The sequence below is a fragment of the Mugil cephalus genome, chromosome 23, assembly GCF_022458985.1.
Source record: "Mugil cephalus isolate CIBA_MC_2020 chromosome 23, CIBA_Mcephalus_1.1, whole genome shotgun sequence".
Taxonomy (NCBI): domain Eukaryota; kingdom Metazoa; phylum Chordata; class Actinopteri; order Mugiliformes; family Mugilidae; genus Mugil; species Mugil cephalus.
Window position 1 is genome coordinate 7,636,378 of NC_061792.1, and position 24,538 is coordinate 7,660,915.

Consider the following 24,538-nt stretch of genomic DNA (forward strand, 5'->3'; position numbering starts at 1 on the left):
AAGAAAACTGGGGCACGCTGCTGTGGGTTGTGGGCTGGATTCAATCAGCCCGCTGACGATACGGGAGCCAGCGACTGGAGGGTGCGGAGCCCACAGTCATTATCTGCCATTTTAATTTGCTTCCGCGGGGAAGCGAAGGGATCTGGCCGCCTAATCCAGCACACTTTCGCAGGTGATGAATTGGCTTCCGAGCTGCACCTCGCAGCTCCGTCAGAGTGGCCTGTCAGATATAGGAGGTCCGCCCGGGTCGGTTACGCCGGGAGCCTTTTAGTTTCACAAACAGCTATGCTAATGCTAATTAGGTTTAGATACAGCTGACATTAACTATTTCAATAAATGGCAGACGTGACGGTCAGAATTTGTCATTTTGAACTTAGCCAACGTAAAAAAAACTTACCTTATACCACACAATTTCCGGCTCCACCCCCGGCTGTATATAATCCTCAATGCCTGGGCAGGTGATGTTTTTGCTTTTGCTTAGCTCCGCCTTCTCGAAGAACCTCATTTTGGAGTTGTAGCAAAGGTCCGTGTCGTTCTCCGCCACCGTCAAAGACATGGACACTTTCATGCAGTATGTTGAGTTTCTGCGAAGATAAAGCATTTACTTTAGGCAAAAACCGTCATCTTAATATGGACACACCATGTTTCATCACCCATTGACCGGTAATGGGCGACGATTCCACCCCCACGCACTACTATTGTAGCGTACACAGATATGTTCGAAGGGCAATGTGGTATTATGAAGCAACAGCTCCGAATGTCAACACCACTTCAAGATTGATTGGGCCTTTTTGTTTTCCCGTGTTAAGCAGACACAGTGCCAGCTAGCAGAAAATTACTTGCTACAATTGATGTACTGTAACTGCTCAGGTCATATACATAAAGAAGAGAATTTATAACTCGAAGGAGAGGAGGCGTAAAATGCAAGATTACTTGTAATGTTTGGGGACTATATGCCTGCCTGGGTCCACGTACTGGTGAGTATTCATCCACGCTGGAATAAACATTTCATTTTACTGCCTGGCATTGTGGCGCACCTTTTTTTTGCTGCTCCCCTGTTGGGAGTCTGCAAATATTAAACCAGCGTTCTGCACAATCTTCCGGGGATCCCGATCGGATCCACGCCCGCCCCAGAGAGGCAGCCACACGAGAGGAAAAGATACAGCTGCTAAGCATTCGCAGCGATCCTGTTTGGGTCATTAATGGGACAGCGATTTTGAGATCGGATCTGCTGCTTGAGTAATTCTTAACAGAACACGGGGATCGATGGACAAATTGATTCGCTGCGAAAGTTGCGCTATTTGAAGGAGGGGAACAGAAGCAAAGGTCCTCGATGATCAATGCATTCAATAACGGCACCTTTTCTTTGCCCAAACTGGCTAATAAGACTGTCACAATTGACAACTACTCCAGCCTGACTGCAGCAAATCCCCGTTGGTTAAAAGACCAAACAAATTGGCGGCGTTTAGGAAAATCTCGCTGCTTATTTTCTAACTAAAGCTGGTTACACAAATTGAGCTGAACCAACAAACAATTACAAACATGTTAAATCCTTACATAATTGCGAAGCATTAGCTGCCTCGTGGATTAGTGCAACACACGCTGGTCTTTTGCTACAGTATCAGCAAACAATCCCTAGCCCTTTCGCGCTGCCCAACGCCGCCTGCGTGGCCCCTCTTAAGTGCGCCATTTCCACGAAGCTCCGATGCAAATGTGACATGATGTGGAGATTATCCCAGACAACTTCTACCAGATGGACACCTGTGCAAATGAGATCCCACGGGTGCGCTCTCTTCCCTGTTAAATATTCTGGGCAGCGCTGATAAACTCGCCGGCTGGGAGAAAGAGGGGGAGAGAATTGTGTCATCTGCTCCGCATGAGTGATCGATGGCGCGGGCCAACACTTTGTCCTACGATGTCTTTCCAGCGCTTCACATCCATCACGACGCCTTTTGAGCCCAAAGAGCTCGGCGATCTTTCGACCATTCGCTCAGCAGGTACAGTAAATAGTAATATTCATGAGGAACGAGGAGGAAAATTCTCCAAAGACTTAATTGTACACCACGCACCGAGCGCTCGTGGAACTCTGCGCACCACACATGCGGTGGTAACAAGCTAGGTGTTACCGCGGCATTAATGGGTGAGGGTGTCTGTCAAATGTGTCAAACTGGAGGGGCTGTGCAATGTCGTGGCAATGATAGATAGCATCCTGCATGCATCAACTCGGAGAAGTGTCAGCCTGACAGCTATGGTATACAGCTGGAGGGCAGGTAGAGGACTTGAAATGCAATATGCAGCAAATTCTATGAAATTATCGGCAATGGTCAGTTGCCGAAATGATTATGATTGGCATAGCGTGGAGCATACCACGGTATCTCCTTACTGGAATGCTCTCATGGGATTTTGCAGTTCCTTTCTATACATATGTATATGTTTTTATTTTATTTGACTGACTGACAACGCATCTACCAAACCAGAGTGTGAAGCAGAATGAAAATATGAAACCTGCCCTTTAACTCGGCAGCCGTTCCATCTGATATTAAATAATGGGTCGTAGAATTGATTTGAAATTCTCCCGGGAATCCAGGGCACCTGTGGGGAAATTAATGAACTAACTTAATGAATCTCTTAATTAAAACAACTCCTCTCTAATATAAAATTGGAGGATGAAATAATTGCTGATTACTTGTTACAGCTGACTTTCAAGTAACGGTGACGTTGTCGGGGAACTGTCTCCGCGGCGAAGCCGGCGTCACAAGGCGAGAAGGTCCGAAGGTCCGTTAAAGGTTACCTCAAGACAGTTTCATTACTGGACAGAGAGATGAGCGCGCCACATATGTTCACCCTCTGGAGAGTTAATAAAGCATGCTATATTAACGTACGCAGTACAGTAACATTTAGGCTTTACCTTTGGAAGTCTCTAACATTTAAATATAGATGAGTGACATTTACCTGGGGCTAATGTCATGAAATGCATTTTACGCTGTAATCAGGTAACAGAGATGCATAGAATTCTCATTATTTTAATTATAATCTCGTTACTATTTCCTTCCAACGCCAGAAAGTACTTATGAGGACCTGTAAACTACAAATCTTGGCACATTTGCCAAGACAAAGACAAAGACTAGGCCAGACTAGACGAGACTTATAATTTTACATTAAAGCAGTACCACTCTAAGTTCCCTTGCACGTCTGGAAAGGTATATATACTCAGTTTTATGCAACAACACAAGTTTTTACGACAGTGGTGCAAGTCTGATAACCGGACTATCGATGCAGTTGATTGGCAATGTGCTTAACTGCAAAGATGCAAGATAACAGGAAAGAGACATGCTCTGCACACCTTCCCACTTAACTAATAACTCATCAAGAACAACAACTTCAGTCACTGATTGCACCTTCTTCGAGTAGTGTGCCGTTTTCCTCCGCATTCCATCCTGTGTTATGTTTCGCCTCAGTTGGTTCAGGCTTTCTCGGGCAAACTGACACGAAATCGCACCCATTCGCATCTCCCCTCATCCGATTGCCTCTTGACATGATCTGACGTACTGAATTTACAGGTGCATGGTGACATGCCTGCAGCTGGGTCAGAGTGACGACCAAGCCCACATCAGGATGTGGAGAGCAGATGTAAAAAAAAAAAAAAAAAAAAAAAAAAAAGATCTGATCTTTCCCGAGAGAGCTCAGCAGTTAATGGGGTCTGGATGCGGCAGATGCAGCGTTGGCTTTAGAGGGTCAACAGCCAATCGGCATCAAACAGAGTTTAAGACAGACTGTCACAAGTCTTAGAAAAGTTGAGCAGTTAGAAGACAATGAGATTGGATTCCTACAGTTCCTTCGGTTCAGGGTACTATACCCTGGTGACAACAGCTTCCATGACACATGTTGTGTCAACCCCTAGTAGTCTCGCGCTGACTTCTCAGACAAGATTAACCCAGACCGAGATAGAGCCGGCGCAGTTATCCTAAATCAGTATTTTATGGACCCTGCATTATTTATAGCCAGAGCGAAGGTCACAGTGAGCAGTGGACTCCTACCTGTAGCGCCCGCTCATAACTCACCTGTCAACTCCGGCACCAAACCCGGGATGATTAAGCACCCTGCCTCCCCAAATCTGACTGTGGTCCAACTTGCTCCTACTTAGCCCCTGTCTGAGAGTGTCGCACTTGTCTGCGGCGCTGGAACAGCCAGCTCCTTCCTCAATTACTGTCCGACATTTCTCTCCCCGTCCTTTTTCTTCTGCTTGCGGTCGGTCTCTGCCTCCGCCTGCCCGAGCGCCCTTTTCTCTCCAGCCTTGTAGTACACGATTTCTCGGGGAGGAACACACACCTCTGCGGGTAATTTAGTTTTGCCACGCTGTGAAAAACACGGGCCCGCGTCTGTCTACACACAGCTCCCGAAGATGCTCGGATGTAGAGTCGCGCCCAACATCAATACAACTTTATTTACAAGACCTGCTTCCCTTCCGCTCTGATATTTACTGCCTGTTTTTTCTTTTTTTCTGTCATGAGCAACAAAGGTAAAACGATTTCAGGTCACAAGTTGACATCCGTTAAACCTTGCGTACCCAGTTATAAATATATATGTGTGCCTCTTATTATTTAACCTCACATTTGAGACAAAGCCAGACAGATTTACCAAGGCAGTTTAAGAACCCCTTGACAGACCGCACAGTCTCTCCACAACCAACGGCAAAGCTTCAATTTTCCTAAATATACACGATTCAAAAGATATTCATGCGCAAAACCAACAACTTTCCCCCAAAATAACATTAACCAAAGAATTCCTTCAAGCCTCCCCTTGAGTACTATGTCTCAAACTGACAGTAGCACTTCTTGTGTGCAAACGCATTACTCAGTCATTTCTAGTCGATGCCTTCAGGGAACTCATTTTCCATTCCACAACACCCCCCAACTCATCTTTATGCGAGCAACCTGATTTCATAACAAGCATAAACAATTTGTCTCCATTGTATTCCCTTCTAACTCTGTCATGACCTTATTCATTGGTCCCCAGGCCCTCTGGGTGTAATGTACGAGCAGCTATACTGCTTTGCATATCAAATACAAACTAACCATCTCGTACTGTCAGGGCTGTTGCCAGAATGGGCCGCTGCGCTCGGGGTATGGGTTGCATTGGTGAGAAAATATAAACAAGTAATTCCAGGGAGAGGAGAGGACTGTGGTGGTGCTGAATGTCATTATGATTTTGGAGGAGGAAATAAGCAGTTTTGTCCGGGAGATGTAAGTGAGAAATGTTCTCGGCAACTGGTGAGAACATGAATCAGGGTGTCTCTAAAAGCTACCGTGTCATTATTTACTGTGGATAAGAGCCTGATATATACTCATCACTTATTATGTGAAACAAATATACTGCTTAGTACAGATATATTTAGTTAAATTACTCAACTGCCCTCCATGTTTTCTGAATAACTTCTTTACACACAGTGTATTGTATGCTTTATTTAGCATTGTGTCTGGAGCTGATCCAGGTAAAATGTATGCAAAGTAAAGTGTTGTCTGTGAAAAACCACAGTTTAATCATGGAAGGTTATAGATATAGTGCCATTCTCTTTATGGAAGTGACACTAGTGACTGTTCGGCCAATGGGAAATTGATTGGACGGTGAAATTGATTGGACCAACCAACGCTAGGGAGACTACATCCCCCCTAGCTAAGAGAAGACACTACATCCACATAGCATAAGGCAACTTTGGGACAACTACTAATGAGACCAAGTAGGTAACACTAAAAGGTAAAATTTCTTTCTCGGTTTAGTAACTCTAATGCAATGGATGGAGACCATTAGCATTAGCATTTAACGTGTCAAATTGTGTCAAATACATAATAAAATGACTGAGGGGACTAACGAATGAGTTCAATGTGTCTTTGTATTTCTCAAAAATATACATAACCTAATAAATAAATGCATTTGCTTTGGACACTGAGACACTGTGCCAGTACAGTAGTAATAACACCTTGTCAAATTCTTCCCAATATGCTCGAACAGTAAAAATTTAAATGAGCTCTTTGAGTTTTATGAAGTTTTTATCAACTTTCCGTCCTCAGCCCCAAACGCTTCCCCATTATTCTCTCGCCCCTAGGACTCGGCGGAGCCGTGTGAGTTCTCCTCTATATCACCGGTTGAGTGACAGCTGTGGTATTGCAGATGTCTCGCTTCGAGCTCCGCGGCTCACAATCCGGTCGGGGAGGGAGTAGGGGCAGGCATAGGGGGTGGGGGGGAGGCAGGGGGGAGAAAAGTTGGCCGCGGTGCCAAAGTGATTGTGCTTGGGGAATGGTATTTTTGACATTTGTCTGGCAGATAAAAAGCACCATCAGATATGAGGATGAGAAGGTCAGTGTCCCTGCTATCAGATACCGACGGTTTGGCATCTTGTTTGATGACTTCCTCTGCTCAGCGTGGACCAGGAGAGCCGAGAGGCCGGACATATGGGGAGGCAATGCTGAGGCTGGGACTGAATGAAATCCCTCAGTCCGGGATGGGAAAACCTTTCGCCGGCGTGTAATAAAACTCATCTGGATTGAAATAAAGAACCTCCCCAACAGTCAAACCTCCCTTGCATTTGTGTTTAGGATGAACAAATATTGATCCTGAAAATGAATAAAACCGTCCATGTATGACCTTCTGCCAGATTGAGTAGTCATGCATATTGTGGTTTGAGTCGAGAGGTCTCCCAGAGCTAAATCTCCAGAGGCAACCTTTTCTCCTTTTTTGCTCCCTGTAGCCAGGAGCAATTTGAGCCCGGCTTAATCAAATGGAATCGAGCGTAGGACAAATGTACAATCTGAAGTAGCATAAAGGGCATGCGGTGGAATTGGCTGAGGCTGCAAAGCATGCACATGGCGGATTAAACCTATATTGTCATTCCTGCGAAAGAGAACCAAACACAGGTCAAAATGAGAATGTGTAGAGCTGGTTAGAAACGTTGGAATTCGATTTTCTGAATGGAGTAACTGTTGGTGTGTTCAAGCGAGCACACTTTTGAAAGAGATCTGTAAGCTAAGCGGGAATAAAGAACACAAACTTGTTTTGCAATGGCTTTAGTTAGATGATTAGCATACCTAACAGATTAGTAAAACTAACAATAATAATGTTAGTTTGGAAGTACTAAGGATAGAAGAGCAAGGGCTATTGTGGATATAAATGTACGAAGCTGAAAGAACCGAGGTAACTTGCTCACATGTGTGCCAGCCAACGAGAGTGTTACAGAGCTGCATCATAACCACCTGGAGGTGGGGGCTGATTCCACTGATTGCATGCAGAAAATAGGCGCTCTGTGACATCACCACAGGATTCCTGAAGAGTGGCTGTGCCGGACGAGTGGACGTGGGCGGCAGCGGCTGTCGCCACCGCGGCAGCGCCTCACTCCATCTAATTTGTGGCTAATTCGAAATTGGACGAAGAGGTGACGCATCGCGCTGGTGGGTGAAAGTACAGCTACCGAGATCAAAATTTTTATTTATTTATTTTTTTTGTACAAGGCGGCGAACATGTTTATTTTCGGATCTAAAACTGGGCATTTTAACATCTACGGGGATTGACTTGATTTGAAGCCGGCCTGAAATGGGCCATTTGAGCAATTTTGGCACTTCATTTTTCAGCCTCAGAGGTTGCTGTGTGGTTAATCCAAATACTAAAATACCCACGTTAGATTCGGCACGAGTGGAGACAATGTGCTGCAACTCAAAATGCACATCTTATGGATCAATTCGAGGTTTGCTAAGTGGCCCTAAAAGGAGCAACGTGTTGAATAGGTGATTACTAATGCATTAGTAATGCATCTTTAAATGCATCAAGCCTAGTGTAACAGAATGACTAAGGACCTAATCCATTAACTAAATGTATGGCACACACGTGCAACAAGTCCTTATTATATTGTCTGTGAATCATGCTTGTTGGCAGTATAGAAGGGGTTGATGACACTTGATGACTATAATGCGCAAATGGGGAAAAAAAAAAGCTTCAAGCCATTTGCTGACACATTACTAGCACTAACACATCTCTATCTCAAAGCTATAATAGAAGAGTTTGAAAAGGGATCAGTGAAGAGAAAACAAACAACAGATTCAAAAGTTGCAAACAAATTAGCAGCACTTTGAATACGTTGCTTTGTCCACAGATGAAAGTCTATTACTATCCAAAGTGGTTTCAAGAGCACAATCTTCTTCGACGCTGCCATTGTAACATCAGACGCCCGCAGTGAATACCTGGCAAAGTTCACACAGCCACATCATGAGGCTGAATAACACGCAGTGTGAAAGGTGGCCAAAGCCCAAACAGCGGCCCATACATCATCAGACAATGGCTGCTGGAGAGCAGCCTCTGCTAAAGCACATACAGCCAACTAAAAGGCTGTCCAAACACTGTGTCGACACTGCGGTCTCTCTATACAGGTGTAAAGAATACTGAACGTAGGGGAGCATCATCAATAACCCCTGGCTGGTGGACGAAGCCGCTTGGCAAATCCATACCACACAATTAACTAAAACCCGCCTGGGTACTGAGAATAACTGCTGCCTGCATTCTGGCATCAGTCCTCTCATAACCTCTAAAAACACCAAACACATTACATTTATATAGGTTCGGTTTAGCTATCATGCAGGTCGTGGTTTAGTTCTGTATCCTCGGTCCCCATCCCCTCCCCGAATCAGGGTCTGCATCCTCATACCACCCCTTCCTTTCCCTTCCCTTCCCTTCCCTTCTCTTCTCTTCTCTTCTCTTCCCTTCCCTTCCCAGGGAGAGAGGTAGCTTGGACACTCGACTGACACTTTTGTGTAGCTTGTTGAATAACAGGAAAAAGGGCGAAGCTAATCTCTTGGTGGCTGAAAGTCATGCGATTGAGCGATAGCAGCCTGGAAACATCCGAAAAGCAGGTGCCCACTTGAAAACCCCAATGATACTGCCTATTATCGCTGGCTAGGCTAGTTAGCTGGTGTCTTCTTGTTGGTCGCTAACTGACTGCTAGCCTGGTTTTCAGTTGAACTGGGCTACTAAATGTCTTTTGCTTGGGATCCTGGCACAAGGGACTGCAACATCTTATCCTGTGTAGTAATGAATCAATTGAACATGTCAGTGGGGGGCTTTAGGGTTCACCATTTGAATAAGAAACAAATATCTCAACAAATGTTCCATCGAAATCTAATAATTAACCAATGACATTTCCATGATGTTTTGCAATGAATTGCAGATATTAGCATTTTAAGTTACCTACCCTTATTGCTAACTACAATTGCCTTTGTGACTGTTACCATACTTTATTAACATTAGCATTTACATCAGAGCACCACTGTACATTAAGCCAGCCTCACAGGCTTGGCTACAAATAACGCACTCCAACGCATCAGCCTGAACTGGCAAAATGTTGCAGCTCTAAGCCTCTTCATAAGACGGCCTTCGAAAGCAGCAAATCATGAAAGTTAGACGGGGCATTAGTCGTCATAAAAGCTACTACATTTTACTTTCAACGTCGAACAAATCGCCCAAGCAGTTTCTCAAGGTCTCAGGTCAAAAGAAAATGCACTGTCAATTGTTTTTTACGCGCCGATAACTTTCTATTTCTCGAACAGCTGAAAAGTGCGACGGCGGGTCAATAAACGAAGTTCACTGAACATACAGACGAGCTGCTCAAGTACAAACTGTTGCGAAAACTAATCTGGAGCTGTTAAAAAGAGAACGGACTGCAGCAGCCGAGACACGACGGAAGCAGCGAGATTGTATATTGAATTATTGTAATTTTCTGTTATTCCAAATTCGTTCTGTATTTGAAGAACATTTTTGCATGAATGAACATTCACCAAGACTTCGCTGGTATATCTGAACCCGGCAAAGATACGCCACGTGGCCCCGGTTAACTGATCGTCTCCTGCCAGGTAGCTTATATCGCAAACACCATCCTGATATTATACATCATCTATAACCCCTGGCAGCACAAACTGTCCCTGCTGCTCCTTAGTCTAGTGTCTCTCATTGGCTGTGACAGCTGGGCTGGATCAATTGGACAGGCCCTGACTGGGGCTGAATGACAGAGTGTTCCAGACGGCCCATTCTGACTGTCACTTCCCTGAGAGATCACCAACCACTCCTGCCCACGAATACTAATACAGTCAACATGGCTGCGGTCTGGGACAATTGGGAAGCGTTTTTCTACTGCGCGTGGCTTCTCTGCACACGACGCTATATGTGTGAGAGGCTAGGTGAGTCGAATTGACGCACACATCTGCACGCCTACTGCTTTGTTATCTCCCCGCCATCCTAGTGTCCTTTGCTGGTGACAGCCAAGGCATGGCAGGACATACAGGGAAGCCATTAATAAGCCCAGGGCCGGCGGCAGAATGCCAGCAGTGGTGAGCGTGGGTCAAAGGTGAGACATTATCTACCTGCCAAGGAGTGGGATCCTCCCTGAGCTGTTACAGCTGTCCTTAATCTGACACCGTAATCCCCGCGCTTTCCACGATCGTCATTTGTATGTTGACAATTGCCGGGTGTGCGTGAGTGGCGCATGCAACTGCAGCTGGGGTTTGTGCCAGAAAGAAAACATGCAAGAAAAGGATCACTGTATAATTACTGAAGCGTTGAAGTTTTGGTCAGAATTACAGTATATTTTACCTCGCCCATCTACAAAGGCTTCCCATACTTGTATAGGTTCTTGCGCAAAAATGCTACGACACAAAAACTGCATAGTGCCTCTTAATGAAAGAGAAGACTTTTTTTATTTTTTTAAATGTTTTTGGTTACATTAAGGATTGTGATATTTGTTATTATTGTGTCATTTATATCAGGTGAATGGAAGGAAAAAAAGCAGTATTGGTTACAAATATCTTGGTATCGGCCCTAAAAAAATCCATATCGGTCGATCTCTAGTCGTAACACAAATGCTCGCGTGGACTCGTATTCGGAGGTCACATTTTACAGTGACCTCACAAAACACATTATGGCTGATAACAGCACAGGGGGAAAAAAAAAATTCTCATTTTGAGGCTGAGCTGACATTTAGGTGCTCAAAGGTCACGGTTACCATGACCTCACAAAACACGTCGTCGGCCTGAACTCAACATGCCGCGCGCTAATTTTGATAACACACAAATGTCTAATACATTACAACCGTGGAGTGTTGACATTTGATCTCCGAAAGGTCAAAAGCAAATCTTCACTCCATCCAGGATTTCATGAGTCAGGACAGGCATGGCGGTGAAATGCTGCTTGACTGGTTGACGGACGCTTTTAAGAGGATTTCTCTTAACCACACGCCTTTTAAAACGAGCCTCCGACGCTTTTGTCGCTCTCCACGTCGACAAAGCGCTCTGGACTAAGTGACTGCTTTATTGCTAACTGAGTGCATGTTTTCATTTGAAAAAGAAAGCAGATTGACGGCGTTTCCTCAACCAGGACTCGCTCGTTCGCCAGCGACCATCATGCACTGCGAGTGGCCTGAATAGATCTGGGCCTTTGTGGATTAAAGGCCAGTTTTTCACACAGCAGTCAAAGTGCAGTGAACAGTCAATAATCGAACAATGAGGCAATTCACACCTCGAGATCTCCATTCTTTCAGTATCAGATAGGTGATTAGCCGGATAGACCTCTCCCCCTCATAGCTCACGGTTTATTTAAGTTGTAAAAATGAGAATCTGCAGAACGCTAGGCGGGAAGTACAGCTTCCAACACCATCCGACGTAGCAGAAAAGTCCCACTTCCAAACGTGTCCGCTCCTGTCGACCGGCTTTTCTCCTCATCTGTCAGGTTAAAATAGCAGGAATTAGCAACTTTATAACGCCAATAGGCTTACAGAGACTCCTGCTGCAGCAGCGCGGGGAGTTAGCAGCCTTCTCCAGAAGACCCGGGTGGTGGCGCATGCCTGTGCTTTCTTTTATGTCGCTGTACAGTAAGTGACAAACACTGCCACTGCAGATGCCTCTGCTTTGCATATGCCAGAGTTCCTTGGGGTATTGCGTCTGAAACAGCTGAGCGCTGACCTCGATTTGACGCTTGCCTCCGCTCGTCTGCTCCCTTCCACTCGTGCACTGCATGCGGCGCGAGCGTTCCCCTCATCATGTGTCTGCGTGCATGTGTGTGTGTGCGTAAGAAAGAATCCAATAGAGTGAAAGAGACAAGCATGCATGTCGAGAATGCTGAGTATGAGAACGTGCGCGCCGGCGCTGCCTTCACATACAGATTGGAGGCACATTAAGTTCCTGTCAGCGGCGGCTGATATCAGGGGAGCGGGGAAGTGACGTGACGCGGCGCGTGCGCGCGCCAGTGTACGACGGCGCCCTCTGACACCCTTAAGTGCAGCTGAGCAGATACACAAAGATGCGAGGAGGGCAGGCAGGCAGGCTGTTGTATGTCAAGAGAGAGGTAGGCCAGAAGCGCGGAGTCACGGGGGTAATGTAACGTATGAAACGGGGGCAAACAGAGCACATTTACACCCTCGCTACAACATCCCATATTAACAAATGACAACACGTAGCGCTAAAACAAACAAATTAAATAGGGAGATAACTCAAGGACTATTAACAACCTGCCTCTTAAGATTAAGGAAGCACTTGAAACTAGATGATTTGAATTGGAAGTAATTGTGTTTATCTGCGCCCACATTTTTCCGCCCGCTGCCCCCCTCCCTCCCTCCCCCGGCTGCTTTTCGTGCTCAAAAGTTTGCCGAGTGAAAAAACTTATCAAAACGTCTCGGTTCTTTCTTATCGGCGCAGATGTGTCATCATCTGGATTACGCCACGAGGCTGCCAAGCTGCTCGCAAAGCACACTCTCCGGCACGTTACACAGATTCGGGGAGGCAATGCATATTGATGAACATATCCGCTAGCGCGCCGCACGTGCAACATCTGCCTCACTCTTACGTACGTCTAATCAGGCAAACGTTTTTCGACCTCCCGCGCAGTGAAGGCCTGTGTACGATACAAGCGACGCAAGCCGCATTTTCATGCATTTATTTGAACGTAGTTAAGTAAGCAGGCTAAAGAACGAAAACGACTATTTATATTTTCTTATTTTCAGGATTTTTACAGTTGATTCGGGGATTCGTCTGAATGAAGTGCGCGGAAAGATTATTTCTGACGTCGACAAGATTCTAAGATCTGCTAATCTCCACCAATGCTGGTTTTGCGACAATAACCCCGTGAGAGCTTATAGTAACTGGGACTGAAGTGTCTTCAGCGTTCTCCGGTACGAAACGCGCCCACTGAGAGATGGTTTATCGCGCCGTGACTCATTCGTTCCACGGCGGACTCCCCTGCTTCCCGAGGACCGTTCGCGCTTTCAAACGGCGAGGATCCTCAGCTGAAGACCGCTGCCAAGACTCTAATCCGAACGTGCCGTGTTAACATACGCGAGCGTCTATAGGAGCCGCGCTCTTCAGACAAAAGAGACGAGCAATCCTCGGATTTGGCGGCGGCGGCCGGGAACTGAAATGAGTCACGGCGACGTGACGGCGGCGGCGGCGGTCGCGAGCTGCGATTAATGCAGGACGTCGTCAAAAATTAGGTGAATGTGACACAAGTGAAGCTGGAGCCACTTCAAGGTGAGCGGCTCTTAAAGAAGAGCAGCTCAAGTGAAGTGACTTCAGAGTGTCTATCTTTAATCTCTGACGCTGGATACGTGCAAACTGATGAGCCAAAACATCATGGCCACCCTTGTGAGTCCGCAGCGCGACGCCAACACCGCCTCCAGTTATGGATTTTACAGACGTGGCTGAAGTCGAGAGGCTAAAATAATTTGATCCGCGTCAATCCCCCTCAAGTCTGTGTGATTATAAGATATCAGACGCTGTCATGTGCCAATGTGGTGTAAGTCTCTTTCCCAGAATTCATAGCTCAGTCATCTGTACACAGGCCGGGGATTATTATTGTGACTCCACTCAGCAGAACGCTCAGTATATGCTAACACGGGGCCATAAATCATTCTAATTTGATGGTCCCATGTGGTCGATTTTGATGCATTGCTATGCACTTCAGAACGCTGCATTAAACCAAACATGTGAAACACACACACACACACATGCGCGCACACGGTATCCAATAAAGTAATCCTCCCAAGCCTTTTAAGCAGGCCCCTCCCCCTGTTAAAAGCCACCGTATGCTGCTGCATGGAGCTGCCTAATGAGCCAGTCAAGAGAAGACGCCCTTTACCTACAAGGTTAATAAGTTATTACTATATAATCAAGCGTGTGCAACTCTGCAACACTGTTCAGTCTATTTTCTCAGCCCGACTGTTACAGAACTGACAGTAAACACGCCGTGACAAATGGACGTTTTTGGCATTTTAACTTTCGGTTACCGTGGTGTTCAACCGACGCAGCAGACTGATTCGGTTTCCTCGAAGTGCGACGTCTTCGGCGAAATTGGAAAGCGGGAATTAAATGATATGTTTGTGGTGGCGAACGGTAAAGTAACCACCGTTGGCGGGTTCTCGTTTCGCGATTTCTCAACTTTCCTTCATCGTTCATTAATAAACAATCATCCATCCGATCTGATGAGCAGGGCAGGGCTTTGGGTCCTACGGGTTGAGTCTGCTCGGTTGAACTTTGAAATTGTTAAAAGGAAAAAAGCAGAGTGGCTCTACAATGAGTTAATTTTCGCAGAAAGCAAATATGGGCGACAGAAATGCCAGCACACTGAAATCTTCCGTGGCGGAAAAGCGCTCTGCATTCAGAACTATTGTTATTTCTCTCCATGATGGGCAAATAAGTGTTACCCCTTAATTTGGTTCTGAATGGTGGAGACTGGCGACAAAGCAAGAGTACTCGTCCAAATCAAATCTCATGGCTCTACTTTCTGCGTGATTACACAATAACTCTGAGCTGACTGATTGTCTACCTCCAGAAAATGCTGCCAATGTCGCCGAATAGAGAATTGTTGGAATGGCGCTGCCCGTTTCTATTCACGGCGGCCGCCACAGCAAAAGAGGGGAGAGTGCTAATGGTGCTGAATAGTAATGTCCAAACCCCCTTAGAATTGAGCTTGTGAAACACAAGGAAACCTGTGCTGAATGCAACTCAAGAGCACATTTTTCCTCTTTTCTTTCTTTCTTTTTTTTTTTTTTGTGCGAGTGTGTCTGTGTGAGAAACGTCCTAAATCATTCGTGCTCAGGGCAAAATATAAATGTTTCTGTGCATTCTTCTGAATTCTAAAAAGATTACGCTCCAGTCTTTCAGGTAGATGGGTTTCAAACTTGCCAGGCTCCAGGGCGGCAGTGGTAATGGCGTCCTTCAAAGACAGAAACTTAACCACATTATAGAGCACGGGCGGCCCCTAGGGAGTCCATGGAGTTACTGCAGGACGGGGTCGCAAGATCTTTGGTTGATTAGACAGTTTTCATACATATATATATTTTTATTTCCCCCCACAAATTAAAATTTCTTTGAATACACATTAACTTAGACACTGTTTCACACAGAATTCGAATGTTGAATCCGTTGCACATGTTTGAACCTGTGTATTATTTGAATAGCTTATTATTGAATGTAAAATGATAAGAATAATGTAAATTTATAAATAGCACTAGGCCGAGTTTTATATAGAACACATAATATTGTAGGTAGGGGGTTCCTACTTAATCTCTCCATCAGTTTGGGGGTGAAAAATCTTGAAGATGAACCCAACTTCTTTTTTCTTGGCTGCATTTTCCTGACTGCCCATTTCCTACACTCTCACTCCACGTGTTATCACGATTTCAAAAAGGGACCTGCGAGGGCCCCGAAGAGTTATGGATTCACCAATTGTACCTAATGGCTTACTGTCCCCAAGAGGAGAGTAAAGAAGTAATTTAACATATAAAGCGAAGCAAAGGGGCCTCGTACTGTTAGACGACTCTCCGCGGGCCGAGGACCAGTGCTCTTTTGGCCGGAGATGAGAGATTTCATTAGAAATCAGCCGGGGAGGGCTTTCACTGAGCTTTACTCGTGCCTACAGGGTTCCAGAAAATGTTATTTACTCCATTAATTTTACAGACATACAGCTGGCAAAACAAACCCAAAATGGCGGAGGGTTTTAGCGACGTCTTCTTACGGAAAACTCACCGTAATACACAGGAGTAGTATCCCACATCGTCCAGCTCCGCTGGTCGGAACCATATGGCGTCCTCCTCTTTGCTCATCCTCGCGCCGTCAAAACTGATGGGCTCCTCGAAGTCCCCGTGTCCAGCACTTTTGTACCACATGAGGCTAAGTCCCGTGCTCTGCGCATGGGTGTAGTTGGCCCGGATATATCCATAGAATAAAGCACACTTAATCCGTACAGGTTCCCCCAGAAGCACTTTGTATTTCAGGTAGTCCACCGACCAATCTGTGCAGCCTTCCACTGAAAGGATAAGAAAGAAAGGGGATATTAATAAGGGAGCTCGTCTTGTCTCCTTTTCATAAAAAACACACCAAACAAATCAGTAAATACGTGCATAAAACCTTCTGCCACAGTGAATTCATGGATAATTTAAGCAAGATAGAAATCAAGTCTTATAACTGCATTTATATTCTGGTGGGGCATTTTATTACTACTGCATCATCCTGATAAAAATAACCTTAAAATATCAATTGTCAGATTTAATCATTGTCCCCCCCACCTTCACCTACAAACATTACTGTATTTATATTTAACTCGTGTCACCCACTCAAACGTAAATTGCTTTTACATGCAATAAACTCTGAAGAAACCACCATCAATATCCTTTTAAATGGCAGTGATGGCACTTAACTACATTTGACCTGAGAAAATTAGAAGCTGCCGCGAGTCTGGATTCATTTCCTAAAGCTATCAGACTATCCTCCGCTCTCAAATGCTGTCATATAAATGGAAAAAGTAACTTGTCTCATACTGTGCCAATGCAGATGCCAAGGCTGAGCAATAGAGGTCTCGCTGTTAAGACATCTAATAAAGCCCACCAACTGCCAGTCAAGAAAAGTTATGAAGATTGAATAATAATTGCATTATCCGTGGAGAGCAGACATATGGATGCCTGGGATTCTTGGACTTATTTTCCAGCTTTAGCTGCATATGAGATTCATGAGAAACATCTGATATTAAATTGACACTCAATCCCTGCCAAGCTAATGCCCATAAGGTAAAACTCACACATTGAAATGCTGATAAAAGCACAGGTACAGTGAGCAACCACATGCGATTTTTAATGACCGAGTACATCCAGAAAAGAAAATACATTAAATGCCTTTTATGTGACCCGTGGCCATTATAACAAAGCGAGACTACAGGTTTAGCTAGCGCCCAACGGCTTGAACTCTCAATTTCTGGCATCTCAAAATTGGCTCACATCTTACTGAGGGAATAATCACCATGGTAACCTATACTGCCTGATCCGAAAGCAGGGAATCAGATCAATGCAGGCACATTAAAAATAAAGCATCTCAACATGGACCTGGATTGAGATTCACATTGAAAACAAAGCTAAAGGAAAAGCAGCTGAACCAATTTCTGAGTACACACGGTTTAAGTCTCAGAATTAGTGTAACTGGTCCAAAGTATGAAAGCATACCTGGTCCACCTAGTCTAATTTGATTACAATGCCGCAAAAAAAAAAAAAAATGCATTTTACATATTCTGGAGGTGTGCAGATGTGAAGGCAACACACCCGCTAATGCGAACAAAACCCAGAGTCAATCATTTAGACCATGGTTAGTCTTAGGGAGAAATTAAGTAGGGACCCCCTACTATATTAGTTCTATATTAAACTTGGCCTAATGCTTTTTGTAATTATACATTACACGTGATCTCATTTCGAAACACAACGATTCTTAAGCATTTAATTTCACGAGCGGCATCACAAACAAATGCTGCCATTTCTTCCCGGATTTTTTCAAGCGCCCCTAAAGGCAGCACTGCCGCTGACTGTTGTCTTTACAACACGTGATTCCGTCAGTGGAGGAAGCCCCGCCTTCAGTCGAGTGTGTGGAAACAGTCATGGAGAGAAGCAGAGAGAAGTCAGCGGTAAAGAGAGTTAAATGGATGAAGAAGAACCCCCAGGTGGTGGTGTACGAGAGTCAATTCTAACAAAAAAAATCGCGATTCATATTTTTTCCAGAATCGTGCAGCCTTAATATATTTACAATGTCTAATCAACTAAAGATTTTGCGACACCCCTGTTGAAGACCTATGATTTAGACCAGAAGAAGAAGGAGTGAAATCTCAACTCCACTTCTCTTTACTTTATCTTAAATATCGACTTCAATTTCAAAAGAGATCAAAGATACTTAGTTTAAAGGCTTTACATATAGAAGACACATCATTATTAAAAGTTTCCCAAGAAACAAAGCGTGTCATCACCGTATCAGAACCTACTTTACCCCCCCATCCATCTCCCGCTATTCTCTTTTCCCTCACTTCACCTCGCTCTTCCTTCACAAACAGCTGGCGAGCACAGCTGTCTCCAACTCAACAGGCTTCGCTAATTGAGCTTCTATAAATGTTTTATTTACCAAAAGAAGACGCTCGCCCGCCAATCAGCGAGGCGCGGGTAGTGCGTCAGGCGTTGGGGGGTAGCTGTGGGAGGGGTGTTTCCGGAGAGGGGAGGGGAGAGGGGTGGGGGGACTGATTAACCATGCTGATTTATGTTATTGTACCGCATTGCGTGGGGCCGTTGAGGGTCACGCTGAGGATGGCAGCACTGGTGTGCACTTCACGTGTTGGGGAAAGAGGAGTGAAAAATGATGACAGCAAATTGCCACACACATATTTTCCAGGGCCGCTGCAGCAGAGTTTGATAGTGGAAAATCCATCACCAAAAAAACCTGAAGGAACAGATTCTACTGAGAAAGATCAATAATCAAAATACGGGTGAGAAATTCGTAATTGAAGATGCAGAAATACCAAAAAAACTTGAATATATTAAAGTGGAATGCAGAAAGAAGGCACGAATTTTGAATATTCTCACCAGGTTTAGTCAAAAACTCCATATATAAAACTAACAATAATTTGTGTTTGATATGGTTCTGTCTATAAAGAATCGAGTTTTTCTCATATCTTCTTTTAAAAAAAAAGTGAGAAGAGAGTGGTTAGGAACGCGAGTCTAATAGAGGCCCAAGTGGTCATTTTTTTTTTATTTATTTATTTTTTTTTGCCGTGGGTGCTTTAGGAGTTTAATATTTCCATGCTTGACTTCCTTGCTTGATAGGTGATTCATTTCCATAAGCTAGTTGGTATTCAGTTCATTCCATCCATGTTGTCTTGAGGTGATTGAAATAAGAGAAGAAATGGGGAAATTGGTGCGACAGAAAAGAAAACAGCACCTTGTCACAGGCTAGCTCTGGAATTCACTTCACCGCTGATACAAAATTACAATATACAGCCTTAGAATATTTATGGGCATAACCCAATACTCAAATCATTACACAGTATCCTGCATTTTTAACAGTATTTGGGATTAGTAGGACCTAATATGTATAAAAACTAAGCATCATCTTTTAACAGGAAGTACTTTTTGAAAAAACAAAACAAAAAGGATGTCCTCATATGTGGACACAGGGATTATTCCACTGCACATTATAATAAACTGTGTGAAACGATGAAATCCCAACGTCCTCAAACGAGCACTTCATATAGACTTTTACATTTTACATTTTCACGTCATGTCAAACTAGAAGTAAACTAGAGTTAATAAGCATAAATGACGCTTCACTACCACTACGTGAAGGACAAAAGTGTCTCCTCATGAGGACAACAGGTCTAAATGAAGCACAATCATCTGCCACAAACCCAAAACATAATATCCCCATACGAGGACGCCAGGTCTCAGGACGGTACATTGTGATTTATTACATTGCAACTCACGTCCCCAAAAGAAAATACAGTCAACACCTGTTTAATCAGATGAAATTAAGTCTCATTTCTTATCTGAACTATTTGTATTGCTTCAAAATGAGAGTGTGAAGTGCAAAGCCAAAGGTTCAATTTAAAATGTTTATCTTTATTTATATATATATATATGTATAAACCTGCAGCACGATCCTGATCCGACTTCACCCACTGTTTTCAGATGCTTTGTATTCTCCCTCTAAACCTCCTTTTGATTCCCTCAATTAAATGAATTGAGGCGACGGAAAATAAACCAAAATTGTACAAAAGAGTGACTAACTAGAAACAAAATTTAGCAAACAGAAAAGCCGGAGGAGGAGGCGGCGGCGTGAGCTGCCCGGCAGCACAACCGTTTCATTGTGATCAACTGTTGCTATGGCAACAGGGAGGTCAACCCCACGCTTATCTAGAACTTGCTAATTAGTTTGAGGACGATAATAACTTGAAGGCTTAAGGTAAGACAACCACAGCCAAGGCGGTTTCACTGCAAATTAGGTGTCCTAATTGAGACTCTGAAGTGTTTTACTCTCGTAGCTAATAAAAAAACAGCGGGAGAGTGGGAAAGGTCAGCGAGAAGCAGCAGCGGCAGCGGCGGCAGCAGCTCCAGTGCAGATTAATTTAGCAAAGGCATACATGAAGAAACAATATGTTTCTGATAAGTCTCACAAAAGAGAAACACGGAGCTCATGCATACTGCAGATATTTGGTCATCAGAGCCGTAAACTGGTCTGTCCGCCCTCAAACACATTCAGCTAGCCCAAACCAGAAGACTGAAAGACAAATTTACTGAGACGCACTGAGCAGTTTGGCTGCACAGACTGGATCTGGTTGTCGAAAGAAAAAAAAAAATATATAAAAAAATAAAAAATAACACAGTAAATGCTTCACTGCCAAACATCAGACAGCCTGGCTCTGTCAATGCTTCTCCCATCAGCAGTGCAAATAAACACTCAGTCCACTCTTCTTTTTCTCACAGCACAACATTTTCTCTCTTATTGAAGTGAAATAATGTCTCGCAGAATGCGAAACGGGCGAATAAACCGTCGCAAAACACTTGATTTGACTTCGCAACCGCAGTACAGCAGATGATATCAAGCCGGATGGGGAAAAATAACCGGCAATATCTGCTTCTGTGACACATGAAATAACATGCGCTTGAATGGGGAAATTACACTTTTTTAATGAAATAATGAAACAATATGAATATTAGCATGCATCTGATAACAAAAAAAGAAGAAAAAAAAAGACGGATCAGATAAAGATTTTAATTACCACTGGAAATATACATAACATGTAATGTTGGGTCTTTCCAACAAATTAGTGTGGGATTAAATATCCTTTTAAACCACCCTAAGGCAGTTCAATTACCGCACTGCGTTATGAATACAGGTCCAGTTCAACGGAGTTCTTAAAAAATAAAAAGCAACAAAAAAAATCTAAACGAATCTCTCTTGGAAGCTGAACCTCAGCCCAGCTGCCACGAGGAGCTTGCCAGAGCCCGTACCTGTTATCTTCCACCCATCCTCAAATTTCAGACTTTTGACACAGGGTTATCGTTCATTTCGGTAAGTGAGGGTAGGGATTCTGCATAATCTCTTGGCAGAAAACAAACATGGTACAAAGCCTAATTGAACTCGATTAACATTCCCCTGCTCGGCAGATTTCCATTCTGCCGGATCACAATTGGTGAGGGAATTGGCCAATCTGCTGAGTGATAATAACAACCTCGGCAGCTCTTCTGCATCTGGGACCGGCGTGAGCTGGGTTCGCGGGGCTGAGCTACGTCCAAATCTCCCAACGACCCATCAATGAAAAGGAGCAATTCCTCAGGGGCTGTCTCCGAGCGCGTCCAAGGTCCCGGCAATCCTGCGGCTGTAAAGACGGTAACTGTCATGTTTCGGCAAATGATAACAGAGCAAATGTTTGCGCGTCACTCCGCACAGAAGTCGGGATTTAATAGAGTCGCATTCGGCGTCACATCCAAATAGGGTCTTCTGGTCGTATTCTGACTTAACCACGCCGTTAAACAAAGACAGGGCCATTTGTCAAGGCTGCCTTGTTTTTATGTTCCACGTGTTGTCTCATTTGTCCGACTGTGTAAAAGACTGGGGCCTCATTTATAAAAAGGTTCTTATCCTTGTAACCAAAACCAAACCAAGGGTAGGACTTCTATGAAAACTGTTTGACACCAAAAGTAATTGGTCGCACGAATGCAAATTCAGAGCGTGGAACACAGTTACGTCAAAGCCGACTCTCCTCTCACTAAAGCATGATTTCTTGTTTTAATTTGACCCTTGCTTTTAAAAAATCAGCCCCAAGGTATTTTCCAGTTAACTTAGCGGAGCCTTTTCCACATTTAAAATATAGGACCCTCTAAAATAAATCTCACGTGGGAATTGGCTGTTGAAAAGATGCGGCAGCAGATGCGACCAATATGCCAGTAAACAGACAGAAAGCGACTGTGATCTGGTTAAAAGGGCGGCGCAATAAAGCCAAACAAACGCCATGTCACTGTGTTCCGTCTACATTTTACTGTCACACGAGAACGAGTGTGAGGCTCCCTCTGGAGACGTGCTGATCAGCTCATAAATTGGGTTACAGGTCTGCTGAGGGGTAATCGTATGCAGATTGAGTCAGGTCACCACAGAGACTCCCACAAAGTGTCTGTTCTCTCATACACACTCAAGGAGAATACTATTTTTCTCCATAAAAGCCCCAGTGTAATTCAATCAGAAAAGCATGCATATATTACGCCGGCTTGATTGAATAAACACAGAGTGGCCTGTACTCACGTCTACACACACGTACAATCTATGAGGTGACACGACATCAACCTTTACTTGCCCTCGAGAAGTGGAGTGTCTTAGCTGGACGGCTTCCAGGATCCCTAAAGGAACTTATCAACTTCGCAGCCACTTTTGCCAAAGGAGGGAGGCGTGGGGGGGAGGGGGGGGAGAAAAGAGATGTCTCGAAATCTTGACCTGCCATTTTCCACCTTGTGAAAACGCTGTCGCAGCAGAGTGGGTCTCAATTAAGAGGAAAATAGCTCTGATGTGTGGGAAAGGTAACCTCTCGGCAGCCGGCGTGCAGGGGGAGATTACCTGCATGATTGAAGTACCTCCAGCAGGTTGAAAAAGAGAATGAGTCATCAGCCAATAAAGCAATCAGCTATGGCCCTCTGCATGCAAGAGTATGTCCGCACAAATAATGCACGTGAGCGCGCGCACACACCGTAGGGTGTCCGGAGCAATGACCAAGGCTATATAAGTGTAACGCATGAGCAGGAAGTAATCATAAAATTGTAGGAGCAAAATTAGGAGCTGTATACTGCCGGCGTAATGGCTGTGCAACAATAAGGAACGGCAAATGCTGAAATGACCACAGTTAGGGGCCATATGGTGATATAAAGAAGACTCTACAGCCACCTGGTGAGCACTGGTCTATAAATATAGAGAGAAGCAGAGAAAAGGGAGTTTTGCTTTACAATTTTGGTGCTACCGCAATAAGGAAACTAACCCTAACCCTAATGATAACCCTAACCCTGACAAAAACCTTAACCCTAACAATAACCCTAGCCCTAACGGTAACCCTAGCTCTGGCAATAACCCTAGCCCTAACGGTAACCCTAGCTCTGGCAATAACCCTAGCCCTAACGGTAACCCTAGCTCTGGCAATAACCCTAGCCCTAACGGTAACCCTAGCCCTGGCAACAACCCTAGCCCTAACGGTAACCCTAGCCCTGGCAATAACCCTAGCCCTAACGGTAACCCTAGCCCTGGCAATAACCCTAGCCCTAACGGTAACCCTAGACCGGGCAATAACCCTAACCCTAACGGTAACCCTAGACCGGGCAATAACCCTAGCCCTAACGGTAACCCTAGACCGGGCAATAACCCTAGCCCTAACGGTAACCCTAGCCCTGGTGGTAACCCTAACCCTAATCGAGAAGACTAAATCCTAAATCAAGTGAAAGAGATCTGAAAAGGAACAATTGTTTCACTTTGATGGACAGACACGAAAGTCGCACTGAGGAAGTCGATAAATCCATTTCTTCAAGTTAAAGTTAAAGAAATTCCAACCTAGCATAATTCTGTCATGCCCTACGGAAAAAAAAAAAAAAAAAAAAAAAAAAAAAAGATTTAATGTAGATGAAAAGATTGATATTTTTGCGGGGTGACTCCATCTGTCCGGCTTATTGAATGATTGCAGTGACATTTCCATCCCATCCTCCTCCCCGTTTCTCACCAGCAGATGAAACGGTTCTATCGCTCCCCGTCTACCCCGCACTTTGCTCTCATGACACTTCATCTTCATTTGTCGTTTGTCTCTCTCCTCCCAACTCCCTCTATTCCTTGACAGCCACCGGGCTGTTATTTATATGCAAATACTCATATGTGATTGGGGTGGAAAAAAAAAAAAAAGATACACACACAGTTTTTTCTTCCTATCGCAAAATAAACGTTGCCCGCAATCTCACCGGCTTCCCCCCCCCTCTTCATCAGATTCGGCTCCCCTGATTGGACACGGCCTCCAGAGAGAGCCCGGCCTGCTGTCTCCAATCACGGGTTAAATGCTGATGGGGACAGGAAGCACAGAGAGAGGTAGCTGATGGGAAAGGAGGACGGTGTCGGCTGTGCCGGGGTGGACCCTTGCGGTGAGGAGAATGAAGAAAGAGGTTCAGGGGGAAGTAAACACACAAACACACACATAC

At 44.6% G+C, this 24,538-nt stretch overlaps 1 protein-coding gene across 2 annotated transcripts in view; it reads right to left on the reverse strand.

Annotated features, from left to right (window-relative positions):
- Nucleotides 1–24,538, reverse strand: part of LOC125000864 (interleukin-1 receptor accessory protein-like 1) — a 244,235-nt gene that overhangs the window by 113,131 nt on the left and 106,566 nt on the right. For both annotated transcript variants that reach the window (XM_047576582.1, XM_047576583.1), the window contains exons 3-4: nucleotides 16,047–16,326; nucleotides 398–584 (exon numbers count right to left, since the gene is read on the reverse strand). In XM_047576582.1, the coding sequence (XP_047432538.1) occupies nucleotides 398–584; nucleotides 16,047–16,326 (467 nt within the window). The remainder of the gene's footprint in view (nucleotides 1–397; nucleotides 585–16,046; nucleotides 16,327–24,538) is intronic.